General features: G+C 44.5%; 1 protein-coding gene across 6 annotated transcripts in view; it reads left to right on the forward strand.

Annotated features, from left to right (window-relative positions):
- The window catches only part of ofcc1 (orofacial cleft 1 candidate 1), a 322,374-nt gene that overhangs the window by 205,852 nt on the left and 103,886 nt on the right, over nt 1–12,636 (forward strand). For all 6 annotated transcript variants that reach the window (XM_078539931.1, XM_078539933.1, XM_078539934.1 and 3 more), the window contains one exon: nt 9,718–9,877. In XM_078539931.1, coding sequence (XP_078396057.1) covers nt 9,718–9,877 — 160 coding nt within the window. The remainder of the gene's footprint in view (nt 1–9,717; nt 9,878–12,636) is intronic.

Here is a 12,636-nt window from a genome sequence, read left to right on the forward strand (position 1 = left end):
AAAAGGATTTGAGTACAGGAGTAGTGAAGTCTTGCTTCAATTGTATAGAATCTTGGATAGACCACACCTGGAGTGCTGTGTGCAGTTTTGGTCCCCTTACCTTAGAAAGGATATTATTGCCGTAGAGGGAGTGCAACGGAGGTTCACCAGACTTGTTCCAGGGATGGTGGGACTGTCTTACGAAGAGAGAATGGGGAAACTGGACCTGTATTCTCTAGAGTTTCGAAGAATGAGAGGTGATCTCATTGAAACCTACAAAATACTTAAAGGAATAGACAGGGTAGATGCAGGTAAGATGTTTCCCCTGGTTGGGGAGTCTAGAACCAGGGGACACAATTTCAAAATAAGGGGGAAGCCACTTAGGACCAAGATAAGGAGAAATTTCTTTACTCAGAGGGTTGTGAATCTTTGGAATTCTCTACTCCAGAGGGATGTGGAAGCTCAGTCATTGAGTATGTTTAAGGTAGAGATTGATAGATTTCTGATTAACAATAACATAAAGGGTTATGGGAATACTGTGGTAAAAGGCATTGAATTGATTGATCAGCCATGATCATATTGAATGGCAGAACAGGATCGACGGGTTGAATGGCCTCCTGTTCCTATGTTCCAATGAGAATGAAAGCAAAGTTGGAGAATAAAGTTAGTTTCCCCTGACTGGGATATCCCTTCCTCCCCTCCTGCATTCCCACCTGCCAGTGCTCCTGTCAGGATTACCTTCGCCCTCCACCTTTCTGCTCCCAACTCCTCCTCCCACCCACGTCCACCAGCCCCCCACCCCACCCCCCTTTCCCAAGCATGTGCAAATAATGACGGCAGGAATAGTCCCAGGGCCCAGGAAGGTTTTCCTCCCGTTTTCCCCACGGGATGCTGCTTCCCAAGGCCACTATGTGGAAAATGGGAGTATGCCTGGGGGAGGCAGTGGTACAGGCCTCGATTTCCTACACGGCAGGGAGCGAGACTTGTCGCAGCCTCCTCATCGTCTCAGCACACTTGTCAATTCTGGGTGGACGCATCCCAGGAGATTTCATCACCTGACCGCCGGACTCCGTTCCCTCCCCCTCGCCACCCCAGACACACAGCTTTCCCCCCTCTCCACCCAATCAGTCCCTGATGTTTTCCAAGTTATAAGTGAGCGTGCGAAAAGAAAATCAAAACACTTTTTTTTCTCCCTCGTACCCGTATGATTTTTTAATCTTGGTTTTGTTCACAGCCGTACCCAGGAGATGAATCTTTCATTCCTGGAGACGCCAGGGCCAGGAATTTTCCCTCGGCGGGAGTGGGTGATCAGGAAGCCAACCGCCGCCCGTGATTGGCTCCGCAACGTGATTTCACACAGGCGGGCCAATTAAGGCCCGCCCTCCATGGATTGCGAGCGGCAGCGCTCAGCGCTATCTGTGCGGTCAGGGGGGAGGAGGGAGAGTGGGCCTAGCACGCTGTTGGCGCACGTGCGTGCGAAAGAGCGCTTCAATCTCCCTGAGGCACGGAGCTGCCTCATGGAGTTTGAAGCGCTTTTTAAAAATACTAATAGAGACAGTCAATATTTAATAAAACATGTTTTTAATTCCAAAATAAAGTTTTTATTTAATGTTTATTTGCTTTAGGGAACCTCATCCCGCTCGTGGATGAGGTTTCCTAAAAAATGTCAAGGCCGCTTGGCCTTTTTGCCTGCCCGCCAACCGGGCAGCCTAAATTTGAATTTAATTAGCTTGTTCATGGCCTCAATAGGCCTTTTAATTATCAGCGGGCGCCAAGCCGGCTCTGGCGCGCGTGCCCACCGAACGAAATATTGCGTGAGTGCGCGATGACATCGGGACGCACGCCTGACGTCATCGCGCGTCATTTTACGCCCAGGCGTCTCGGGCACGCACCCGCACGCCGAGCATAAAGTTCTGCCCCAGGAGACCTGGCAGCCCTACCTCCTGCAAAAGGCCTTAGTCTTGCTGCCCCATCTTTAGTAAATATTTCTGGAAAAAGGCTCTGATTTTCTCAATCCTTTTCCACAGTATTTTATTTCCTAATTCTGTGGTAATGATTCAGGCGGGGAAAGGTTGTAATCCTGCGTCAACATTCGAAGACACAAGTAACTGCGTCGATCAGGCAAACAAGTTCTCTATCTAATTGGACATTTCTTATTTAAACAATAATAAAGAAAACATCGCTTATATTTGGGTACCTGGCCGCATTATTGTAAAAAGAGGTCCGACATGATTAGTTTTTATTTTTTTATCCAGTCAGACTGGTATGCTCACCAGCCCCTTTGTGTTTTGCTAAATTCTCCATATTCCCCTTGTAAGTTTGGGATTTCAATCCTTTGTATCCCCACTCAGTTACTGAGTAGATGACACCATAAGGAGGTTTTATGTCATTTGTGTTGCTAAATTGTGTGTATTTCCCCAGGAGTGTCCGACTAATTTAGTCTATTAGGTACGGATTCACATGCCCATATGTCTGTGTTATTATTAACAAGGCTAGTGGTTGTCTCCTCGTGAACAAGCAATTGCAAATCACCCAGCTCTCTAGCTTTTCTTTCTAGCCAGTTGCTTCTGGCCTGTAAATACGAGTAAGAAGCGCAGAGCTTTACAACTCCCTAGTTAGTCCCTTTAGCCAGAGGCACTTTACAGGTAAACGTGAGATTAGAGCCAAGGCAAAATGTAGAATTTCCCAGTTTCTATGTTGGCAGTGTTAAAAAAGAAATACTGTATCTCTGATGGAGAATTTAAGACTTCCCTTTGTCTTCGTGCCATGTCTGCTGTTAACCCTGACCCTGCGTGAATGAACGAACCTGCATTTATGTAGCACCTTTCATGACCTCTGGATGTCCAAAACCACCTCTACAAGCCATTGAAGCACTTTTGAATTGTAGTCACGGTTGCATTGTAGGGAACGCAGCAACCATTTCGCAAGACAGCAAACTCCCACTGATTAGTTAATCTGTTTTACTAATGGTGGATTAATGATAAATGTTAACCTGGACATTGCTGGGGACTTGTGTTCAACATTCACAACCGCAAAGTGCCCCACTCTGTTAAAATGTCCAAATCTGTTCGATTATGTGCGGAAAGGATTGGATGAGCTATTTTGGAAGTTTGATTTAAAATCCTTTCCTCTGTTTAATTAGTGATAACCTTCAATATCAGTGTCCCTTTCTTTACTGCAAGGAGCTGATAGCTGTTGAAAATTGTGCAGAAAGAGGATATGGGTTTGTTGCTGGTAGATCACGGAAAAACTCTCATTGGCATCAAAAGTCCACAAGACCCGAGTGCCAATGCCCATTAAATGATTTTTGATAGTCTTCCATATGAGTTCTAGAATGTCTAAGCACACATATCGGTGCTACATTCTGGCTAACAGCTGCCAAAATATCTGATGGGCTACTAAGTTTCACAATTTATAAGTATAAGGGTTTGATGCACCTTTCCCATATGGCAGTTGTCACTGTTGTAGGGTCTGTCTATTCAGGTAGTGCCTGTCTATTCAGGTAGTGACTGTCTATTCAGGTAGTGCCTGTCTATTCAGGTAGTGCCTGTCTATTCAGGTAGTGACTGTCTATTCAGGTAGTGCCTGTCTATTCAGGTAGCGACTGTCTATTCAGGTAGTGCCTGTCTGTTCGGGCAGTGCCTGTCTGTTCGGGCAGTGCCTGTCTGTTCGGGCAGTGTCTGTCTATTTGGGTAGAGACTGCCTGTCTATTCAGGTAGTGCCTGTCTATTCAGGTAGTGCCTGTCTGTTCGGGCAGTGCCTGTCTGTTCGGGTAGTGTCTGTCTATTTGGATAGAGACTGCCTGTCTATTCAGGGAGTGTCTGTCTATTTGGGTAGTGTCTGTCTATTCAGGGAATGACTGTCTATTTGGGTAATGACTGTCTGTCTATTCAGGGAGTGTCTGTCTATTCGGGCAGTGTCTGTCTATTCGGGTGGTGTCTGTCTATTCAGGGAGTGTCTGTCTATTCGGGCAGTGTCTGTCTATTCGGGCAGTGTCTGTCTATTCGGGTGGTGTCTGTCTATTCGGGTGGTATCTGTCTATTCGGGTGGTGTCTGTCTATTCGGGTGGTGTCTGTCTATTCGTGTAGCAACTGTCTATTCAGGTAGTGACTGTCTATTCAGGTAGTGACTGTCTATTCAGGTAGTGCCTGTCTGTTCGGGCAGTGCCTGTCTGTTTGGGCAGTGTCTGTTTATTTGGGCAGAGACTGCCAGTCTATTCAGGGAGTGTCTGTCTATTCGGGTAGTGTCTGTCTATTTGGGTAGTGTCTGTCTATTTGGGTAGTGTCTGTCTATTCAGGTAGTGATTGTCTGTCTATTCGGGTATTGACTGCCTATCTATTCGGGTAGTGTCTGTCTGTCTATTTGGGTAATGGCTGTTTGTCTATATGGGTACTGACTGTCTGTCTATTCAGGTAGTAACTGTCTGTCTATTTGGGCACTGACCCTCTGTCTATTCAGATAATGATTGTCTGTCTATTCAGGTATTGACTGCCTGTCTATTCAGGTAGTGTCTGTCTATTCAGGTAGTGACTGTCTGTTCAGGTAGTGACTGTCTGTTCAGGTGGTGACTGCCTGTCTATTCAGGTAGTGTCTGTCTATTCAGGTAGTGACTGTCTATTCAGGTAGTGCCTGTCTATTCAGGTAGTGCCTGTCTATTCAGGTAGTGACTGTCTATTCAGGTAGTGCCTGTCTATTCAGGTAGCGACTGTCTATTCAGGTAGTGCCTGTCTGTTCGGGCAGTGCCTGTCTGTTCGGGCAGTGCCTGTCTGTTCGGGCAGTGTCTGTCTATTTGGGTAGAGACTGCCTGTCTATTCAGGTAGTGCCTGTCTATTCAGGTAGTGCCTGTCTGTTCGGGCAGTGCCTGTCTGTTCGGGTAGTGTCTGTCTATTTGGATAGAGACTGCCTGTCTATTCAGGGAGTGTCTGTCTATTTGGGTAGTGTCTGTCTATTCAGGGAATGACTGTCTATTTGGGTAATGACTGTCTGTCTATTCAGGGAGTGTCTGTCTATTCGGGCAGTGTCTGTCTATTCGGGTGGTGTCTGTCTATTCAGGGAGTGTCTGTCTATTCGGGCAGTGTCTGTCTATTCGGGCAGTGTCTGTCTATTCGGGTGGTGTCTGTCTATTCGGGTGGTATCTGTCTATTCGGGTGGTGTCTGTCTATTCGGGTGGTGTCTGTCTATTCGTGTAGCAACTGTCTATTCAGGTAGTGACTGTCTATTCAGGTAGTGACTGTCTATTCAGGTAGTGCCTGTCTGTTCGGGCAGTGCCTGTCTGTTTGGGCAGTGTCTGTTTATTTGGGCAGAGACTGCCAGTCTATTCAGGGAGTGTCTGTCTATTCGGGTAGTGTCTGTCTATTTGGGTAGTGTCTGTCTATTTGGGTAGTGTCTGTCTATTCAGGTAGTGATTGTCTGTCTATTCGGGTATTGACTGCCTATCTATTCGGGTAGTGTCTGTCTGTCTATTTGGGTAATGGCTGTTTGTCTATATGGGTACTGACTGTCTGTCTATTCAGGTAGTAACTGTCTGTCTATTTGGGCACTGACCCTCTGTCTATTCAGATAATGATTGTCTGTCTATTCAGGTATTGACTGCCTGTCTATTCAGGTAGTGTCTGTCTATTCAGGTAGTGACTGTCTGTTCAGGTAGTGACTGTCTGTTCAGGTGGTGACTGCCTGTCTATTCAGGTAGTGTCTGTCTATTCAGGTAGTGACTGTCTGTTCAGGTAGTGACTGTCTGTCTATTCAGGTAGTGTCTGTCTATTCAGGTAGTGACTGTCTATTCAGATAGTGACTGTCTGCCTATTTGGATAGTGACTGTCTATCTATTCGGGTAGTATCTGTCTATTCGGGTAGTAATTGTCTGTCTATTCGGCTATTGACTGCCTGTCTATTCGGGTAGTGTCTGTCTATTCGGGTAGTGTCTGTCTATTTGGGTAGTGACTGTCTGTCTATTCGTGTAGTGGCTGTCTGTCTATACGGGTAGTGACTGTCTGCCTATTCAAATAGTGACTGTCTGTCTATTCGGATAGTGACCGTCTATCTATTTGGGTTCTGACTGCTTGACTATTCGGGTAGTGTCTGTCTATTCAGGTAGTAGCTGTCTGTCTATTTAGGCACTGACCCTCTGTCAATTCAGATAGTGACTGTCCGCCTATTTGGATAGTGACTGTCTATTTGGGTACTGACTGTCTATCTATTCGGGTAGTGTCTAACTATTCGGGTAGTAATTGTCTGTCTATTCGGCTATTGATTGCCTGTCTATTCGGGCAGTGTCTGTCTATTCGGGCAGTGTCTGTCTATTCGGGTAGTGTCTGTCTATTCGGGTAGTGTCTGTCTATTCGGATAGCGACCATCTGTCTATTTGGGTTCTGACCTTCTGTCTATTTGGGTAGTGTCTGTCAATTCAGGTAGTGGCTGTCTGTCTATTCGGGTAGTGGTTGTCTATTCAGGTAGTGACTGTCTGTCTATTCAGATAGTGACTGTCTGTCTATTCACATAGTGCATGTCTGTCTATTTGGTAGTGTCTGTCTATTCGGGTAGTGAATGTCTATTCAGGTAGTGACTGTCTGTCTATTCAGGTGATGACTATCTGTCTATTCGGGTAGTGAATGTCTATTCAGGTAGTGACTGTCTGTCTATTCAGGTGGTGACTGTCTGTCTATTTGGGTAGTGACTGTCTATTCCAATATATGCCACGTGTAGCACTGAAAAGAGACTTCTACTAGAAATTCATTAGAACTTTAATCAAAAGGTGGTGAATGTGAGCATTGATGTGTGCTGCCTGCAACTGGATTTGATGTAGTATACAGAGGTAATACAGGGATGGCTAAATGATCTTGGTCAGCCACGAATTTAGATGGCCAGCAACCTCAAGAAGCTGGGGGCTAGGAAGGATTGATGCTGATGATGGCAGACTGGCCTAGCTGACTTTGTGGCCAGGACTGGCACTGGGCAAGGGGTTGGCATGGGAGTAAGTGTTCAGTCACCCTGAAAGAGGGCAGCTTGCTCCTCTGCCATGCTGCCTCTGCCACTTGCTTGAGGCAGTGCCTCAGCACTCCCTATGATCTACAAGGGAGAAGACTGCAGGAGCGCTTTGACATCTTTGAAGCTCTTAGCAAGCAGAAGGAAATGGTGGAAGCCAGAGCTTATGATGGCTCAGTATGTCCCTGAGAGATGTGATCACTCAGGTGGCTGAGACTCCTGGATGGCTGACCCAACAACAGTCTGAACAGAGGTCTCCATACGTTCTACAGTGGGCTGCAGCAAGGCATGAGTGCCACGCACAGGCTGGAAGTAGACCTTTCCACGCTCTAAGCCACATAGACCCTCTAACTGTAAGTTCCCTGCTCGTGAAAGTTCTGTGATACACAACTAACCTCTGACAGCTGGGCCCTGGAAGTCATGATCTCCCTGCCCCCTCCAACAGGGCTAGGGAGTAACCTTGTCCTTCGGTAAACTGTGTCCTGAGCCACCCTCTCCTCCTGCCCTTGTTCCAACACTTCTGTTGGTCCCTCTGTGTTACGCCACGACTGTGGAGGGCCAGTTGCTGAGCCTTCAGCTGCAGATTCTTCAGCCTCTCGCTCCACTGCCAATGGCTGTTGCGACTTCACCGGGATCTGGAAAGAGGGAAAATGGTTGGTAGTGGGAAGCAATGGTGTTCTGTAGACAAGCGTGGTTGCTGATTGACGCAACAGGTTGCGATGCCGACTGAGTGAGGGACACAGTTTAATATTAAGAGAAATGGAGGGTGCTAGGGCCAAGTACGCTGCGGCATTGCCTCCTCTTGCTTCACCCTCCTTATCTGAAGGGAAAATATTTGCAGGGCTACCTGGAAAAGGCAGGGGTGTGGGACTTGGTGAGTTGATTTTGCAGAGAGCTGGCACAGACAAGTCAGGCCGAATGGCCTCCTTCTGTGTTGAAATTGTTCCATGATTCTAATAGCTCTGGCTCTTCAGCTATCTAGGACATCCTTAGCAGCCTTATCAGCAGATAAGCGAAGATTGAACTCCTCCTCCCACGAAGCTTTGCCCCTTGGCACTGGGTGTTGGTTTGTCCTGGCAATATGGGGGGGGGGAGGTGGGGTGGTGGCTGGGGAACGCCCTTCTCCCATCCGCTGGCAAGAAGACTCTAAAGCCTTGCCAGCTTTGCCGGAGCACTTTTCCGGTGGACGCGTTCTGGCTTTCGACGCTTAGAGAGTAGCTTCGGCTCAGCTTCACTAGCCCTTTACCAGAATCTGGCCAATGGAAACTGATGTCAGGCTTGCCCATGACCCCTCCCTCCAATGGGGGGAGCTATTCAATCGTCAGAGCCACTCAAGCTGACAGCTTGCCCACAAATTTTAAGGGGCACAAAAGCCAACTCTCCCATCCCATTTATCATCTGTTTTCAAAGATTTCCCCCTGTATCCAATGCCTTTCTTTTAAAGAAGTGTCCAAACAGTACCAATTATTTAGCTAACAAGTACACCTATGTCTTTGTGCAGAAATATATAAGTGCATTAAAGAGAACAAAAATACTATTCTTGGCCATAAACATAGCCCAGATGCTATATTATTTCACTTGTTATTAACTTAAATGTTACCATTTAGAAATTTTGTTTGAGAAGCCACTTAATACAGGATTTAATATTTCTCTCCTCAAATGGCATTTCTTTCTGATGTTGACCCAACACACAATAAAAAAAAAGCAATTAAAGGGTTACAGACAGACTTCTTGCTGTGAAGGTAGCGAGAGGGGTTATGCTTGATGGCCACTTGGAGTGTATGTATGTATATACAGCATTTAAATAAGCATTTCTGTGTCCTTTGATTTAGTGGGCAAACACTTATTATGATCAAAAATACAAAAGCAGCATAATGAACAAATGCAGCTCGGTATTGGTCATTTTAGATCATCGTATTTGCTGGCTTACTTCAAAAATGGTTTCCTGTAACAACCCTTAATTAACAATGAGGCTGCAGAATAAAAGTCCTTAACCCTATTTGTCCTCACCAAGCGGTGGGACAAGCAGGCTGACAAGTGAAGAGGATTAATAAACAACACACAAAACGGAAAAAAAAAACCACACACACAATCTAAAGCATCCAGAATGGGTACAGAATACCTCTGGGCTTCAGTGTTTGAATGTTCATCTTTCCCATTCTTTTAATATCAGGCTTGGGCATTATAGCTGAACCCGGCCATTTACCCATTAATATCAATTTCACACCTTTGCTGCATAATATCTGCTTTAACTAAGTGACCAATATTAAAACATGAGCCAAAAATAATGGTTTCTGCCACTCACAGTGCAACGAATTGTTGCAAATGTAGGCCACTGAAGCATCTTGGCTTCAGAAGCTGCTGTTTCCTATTGGCTGTCAGTGGAACCCGTGACATACTGTATGACCTATTTCTCAAAAAATGCCTCAGGGGCTATACATAGATGGGCTGTGCTGCTATCCTCATTTTAATTACATATTAAAGAGGTACAGTATATATTTTTAAACATTGCACTGATTTCATAGTCACACCGTAAAAACAAAATGATACTAGTCCCAGGTAGGTTGTGAGGAGCCCATAACTCTTGGCTGATTGGAATTGTTTCCTGGTATTTTAAATAGTGTCCAGCTCTCAGGGCATTGCCCTGAGGAATGCAGGGGTGAACATTGAAACCGTACTCTGCTTGTTCCTGTGCAGAATATTAAACCCAAAGTTGTTGTGTGAATAACTTTGAGTGTATTTTTCACCACTTTGAAGGCTGCACAACCGTGGGAGGCTGCTAGATGTCTTCTACCGACTGCACAGCGCCGAGGAGGGATTTCTCATACCCCAGGACTTGGAGATGTCACATCAAGAGCTGAACTATCTAATGAAAAAGGCAGAGCAATGGAGGGGGATCAATGGTGAGAGAATGAAGGTGAGTGAACGCACCAGTGGCAATCAGTTTTGCAATATTGAAATATAACAATACAGTGGGCTCTCCATCAGAGAAGAAGGCAGCCCTCTTCCCCGCCCCCCACCCCCAACCCCTGATGGACAATAGAAGTTCATTAGGTAATCAAGATACCCCAGGATCATATTTCTCCATTGCGCTTATCCAGATATTAAGATGAATCTGCAACTTCACAGTATCTCACTAATCCAGCTGTACCTCCGGCAGTTAGCACCCATAGAAACTCACCATAAAAACTCCCCCAATGCAAACACAGGGCCTGTAGCTACAGAGGTCAGCCTCAAAGCCAGTGTCTATCCACCCTTCCATCCATCCTATTGACAACCTCAGCTAAGATCTGCCAGCTTTAAAATCAGCTTCCAAGGTGGGGCACACGTCAAATGCAACACCGGCCGCACTGTGTAAGCTAATACATTGAAAACACACTCCACTCACCAACAACAACAGCACGCCTCGACAGTCAGGCTCGCTGTGAATTGTCAAGTCAGCAGCCCGACTGAAATGTGTGCTGGGGTAGGCCATGGACAGGATGGCTGAAAGTGAGTACAAATTGCTGTTACTGCTTACCTCTGTAGCTCCACTGGTCCCTTTGACGGAGTTTCCTTGGCCCACCCTCTCAGCTGCAGGGCCTGGAATTGTAGGTGGGTCTCTGGGGCAGAGGTTTGACCCATGAATTCAGCTGCAGGATCAGCTGATCCAACGTCACCTGATCTTGCCGAAGGGCAAAGGTCAAGTGAAATATGAGCAGGCCCAAATTCCACTACCTTGCATTATCCACGTGAATTCGCCATTACCCAGAGAAGTTTTTTCCCCCAGATAACCAAGAGCACAGATAATGGCAGTGGATGACAAAGGTAGGACTGCAGGAAAAAATATTTCAGGAAGTTAATGACATTTTAATTAGGTAATCATGCTGTGCCATTTTAGTGACAAACACGTTCTAATGAAAATTCCTCTTATTGCAGTTTTAATCAAGGTTTATAACTCATTTAATGTTACCCACATTGCAACAGGGACTACATTTCAAAAGTACTTCATTGGTTGTAAAGCACTTTCGGATGACCTGAGGTCATGAAAGGTTGTATAACTGTGGGCCTTCCTTTTTAAAGTAGAAGTGATTTCATATTTGTTTGTTACTAATAGCATAGGGCACAGTTTCAGACCACAATTTTGTTAAGGAGACTAGAGTACTTGCTGCTTTTAAGGGAGTTAGAATCATGAAAATCTCAGCATCACTTCATATCGCCCCAGTCAGCAATAGCTCAACATCAACGTTAGCAATTCAGATGCTATTTTTCTGTTTTTGTGGCGCTCATCACATGAAGTTATTTTTTTGCTGATTAGTGATTTAATGTCACAATGCTCTTGCATATTTTCTCTTTGGGATGCAGATGGTGTGTCCTTTCCAAAGTTCAGTGTGGTGTCACCCAAGTTTTTATTCTAGCGTTGCAATATAATACACAACACCCCATTAAAGTCTCCGATCAAACCAGAACACTGCCCTGCGGAGAACATAACTTACTTACAACCAGATTTGTATATTATTATAACAAATTAAAGTTTGGTCACAATTTAAACTTTGCAAGAAGGATGAAAGCAACATTGAATTCTGGAAATATGATAGCTGCTGTGTTTGTCTATGTTTATTCTCCATTTTCTGTTTATGGTTTGAACCTTACAAAATTTTATCAAGAATCTGTATTGGAAATGTATATGCAGAGTGCATGATTCATTATACCTGGATGAGTATATTTTAATGCTATAATTTATGTGCAGAAAACCATTTGATAAATAATAAGCTCACATGCTAAGATACAGCATTTGCATTTAAGCACCATTAACTTTTAATTATATAAAGTATCAAAATTGTGACAATGTAAAATGTTACCTAATTTAATAACCACCCATTCAGTGATCATAAAACCTGCATCATAATCCATGTTAACTTTATATGCTAATGAAATAATAGTGTTTCAGTATTAGTGAATAGTAACAATAACTTCGCCAATAATTTTGGACCTCTATTCATAACCCTGTTTTGTTTTTGGCAGAATGAGCTAAGTAATTTGCTTTTTTAAATCATCCCTCTTCTTCCTTAACGAATAGTGTTCCCCCATCACCACTCTGGCCTGTAATGTGATACCTTCTTCAAGGCAGTGTGTTACTGCTTTTTTGCTGCCTCACTGCATAATAGTACTATTCTTTCCATATGCCAGTGACTTCTATGTGCCTTATTTTCAGTAAGAGTGAGCTGTGAATACTACAAGGTGCCTCTGTAACTGGCAGGTTTCAGGAGGGGAGCCTTTACAAATCTGATTTCATCATTTGATATGACATGTGCTGATTTAGCAGTGAAAATATCTCTCCTTGAAGGTGGATGGTATAAAATAGAAGAAAATGCACTGGAGGATGTTAAAAGCAAGATTAGAATTCAAAGTGAAATAAAAGAACAAAATGCATTATTTTCAAAAGGGTGCTTCTGAAGTCATTTAGAAGCTATTAGTGGCTGCATTTTGCACAGAAATAAGTTATGCATTGAACGATTCAAGTAGCTTGTTAGCAGTTATCTGATTCGCTACGTTATTTCTATAGCTGCAGTGCTTTTTAACTTCCACAATATTAAGATTTCCTGTCACCCTGACAATAAACTAGCTAATAAATTGCAGATGTCCATGTGGAAAATATCAGAGCATGGAGTGAGTTTCAAAATGCACTTTGATGCA

The sequence above is a fragment of the Cetorhinus maximus genome, chromosome 4 (genome assembly GCF_964194155.1).
Source record: "Cetorhinus maximus chromosome 4, sCetMax3.hap1.1, whole genome shotgun sequence".
NCBI classification, from domain to species: Eukaryota; Metazoa; Chordata; class Chondrichthyes; order Lamniformes; family Cetorhinidae; genus Cetorhinus; species Cetorhinus maximus.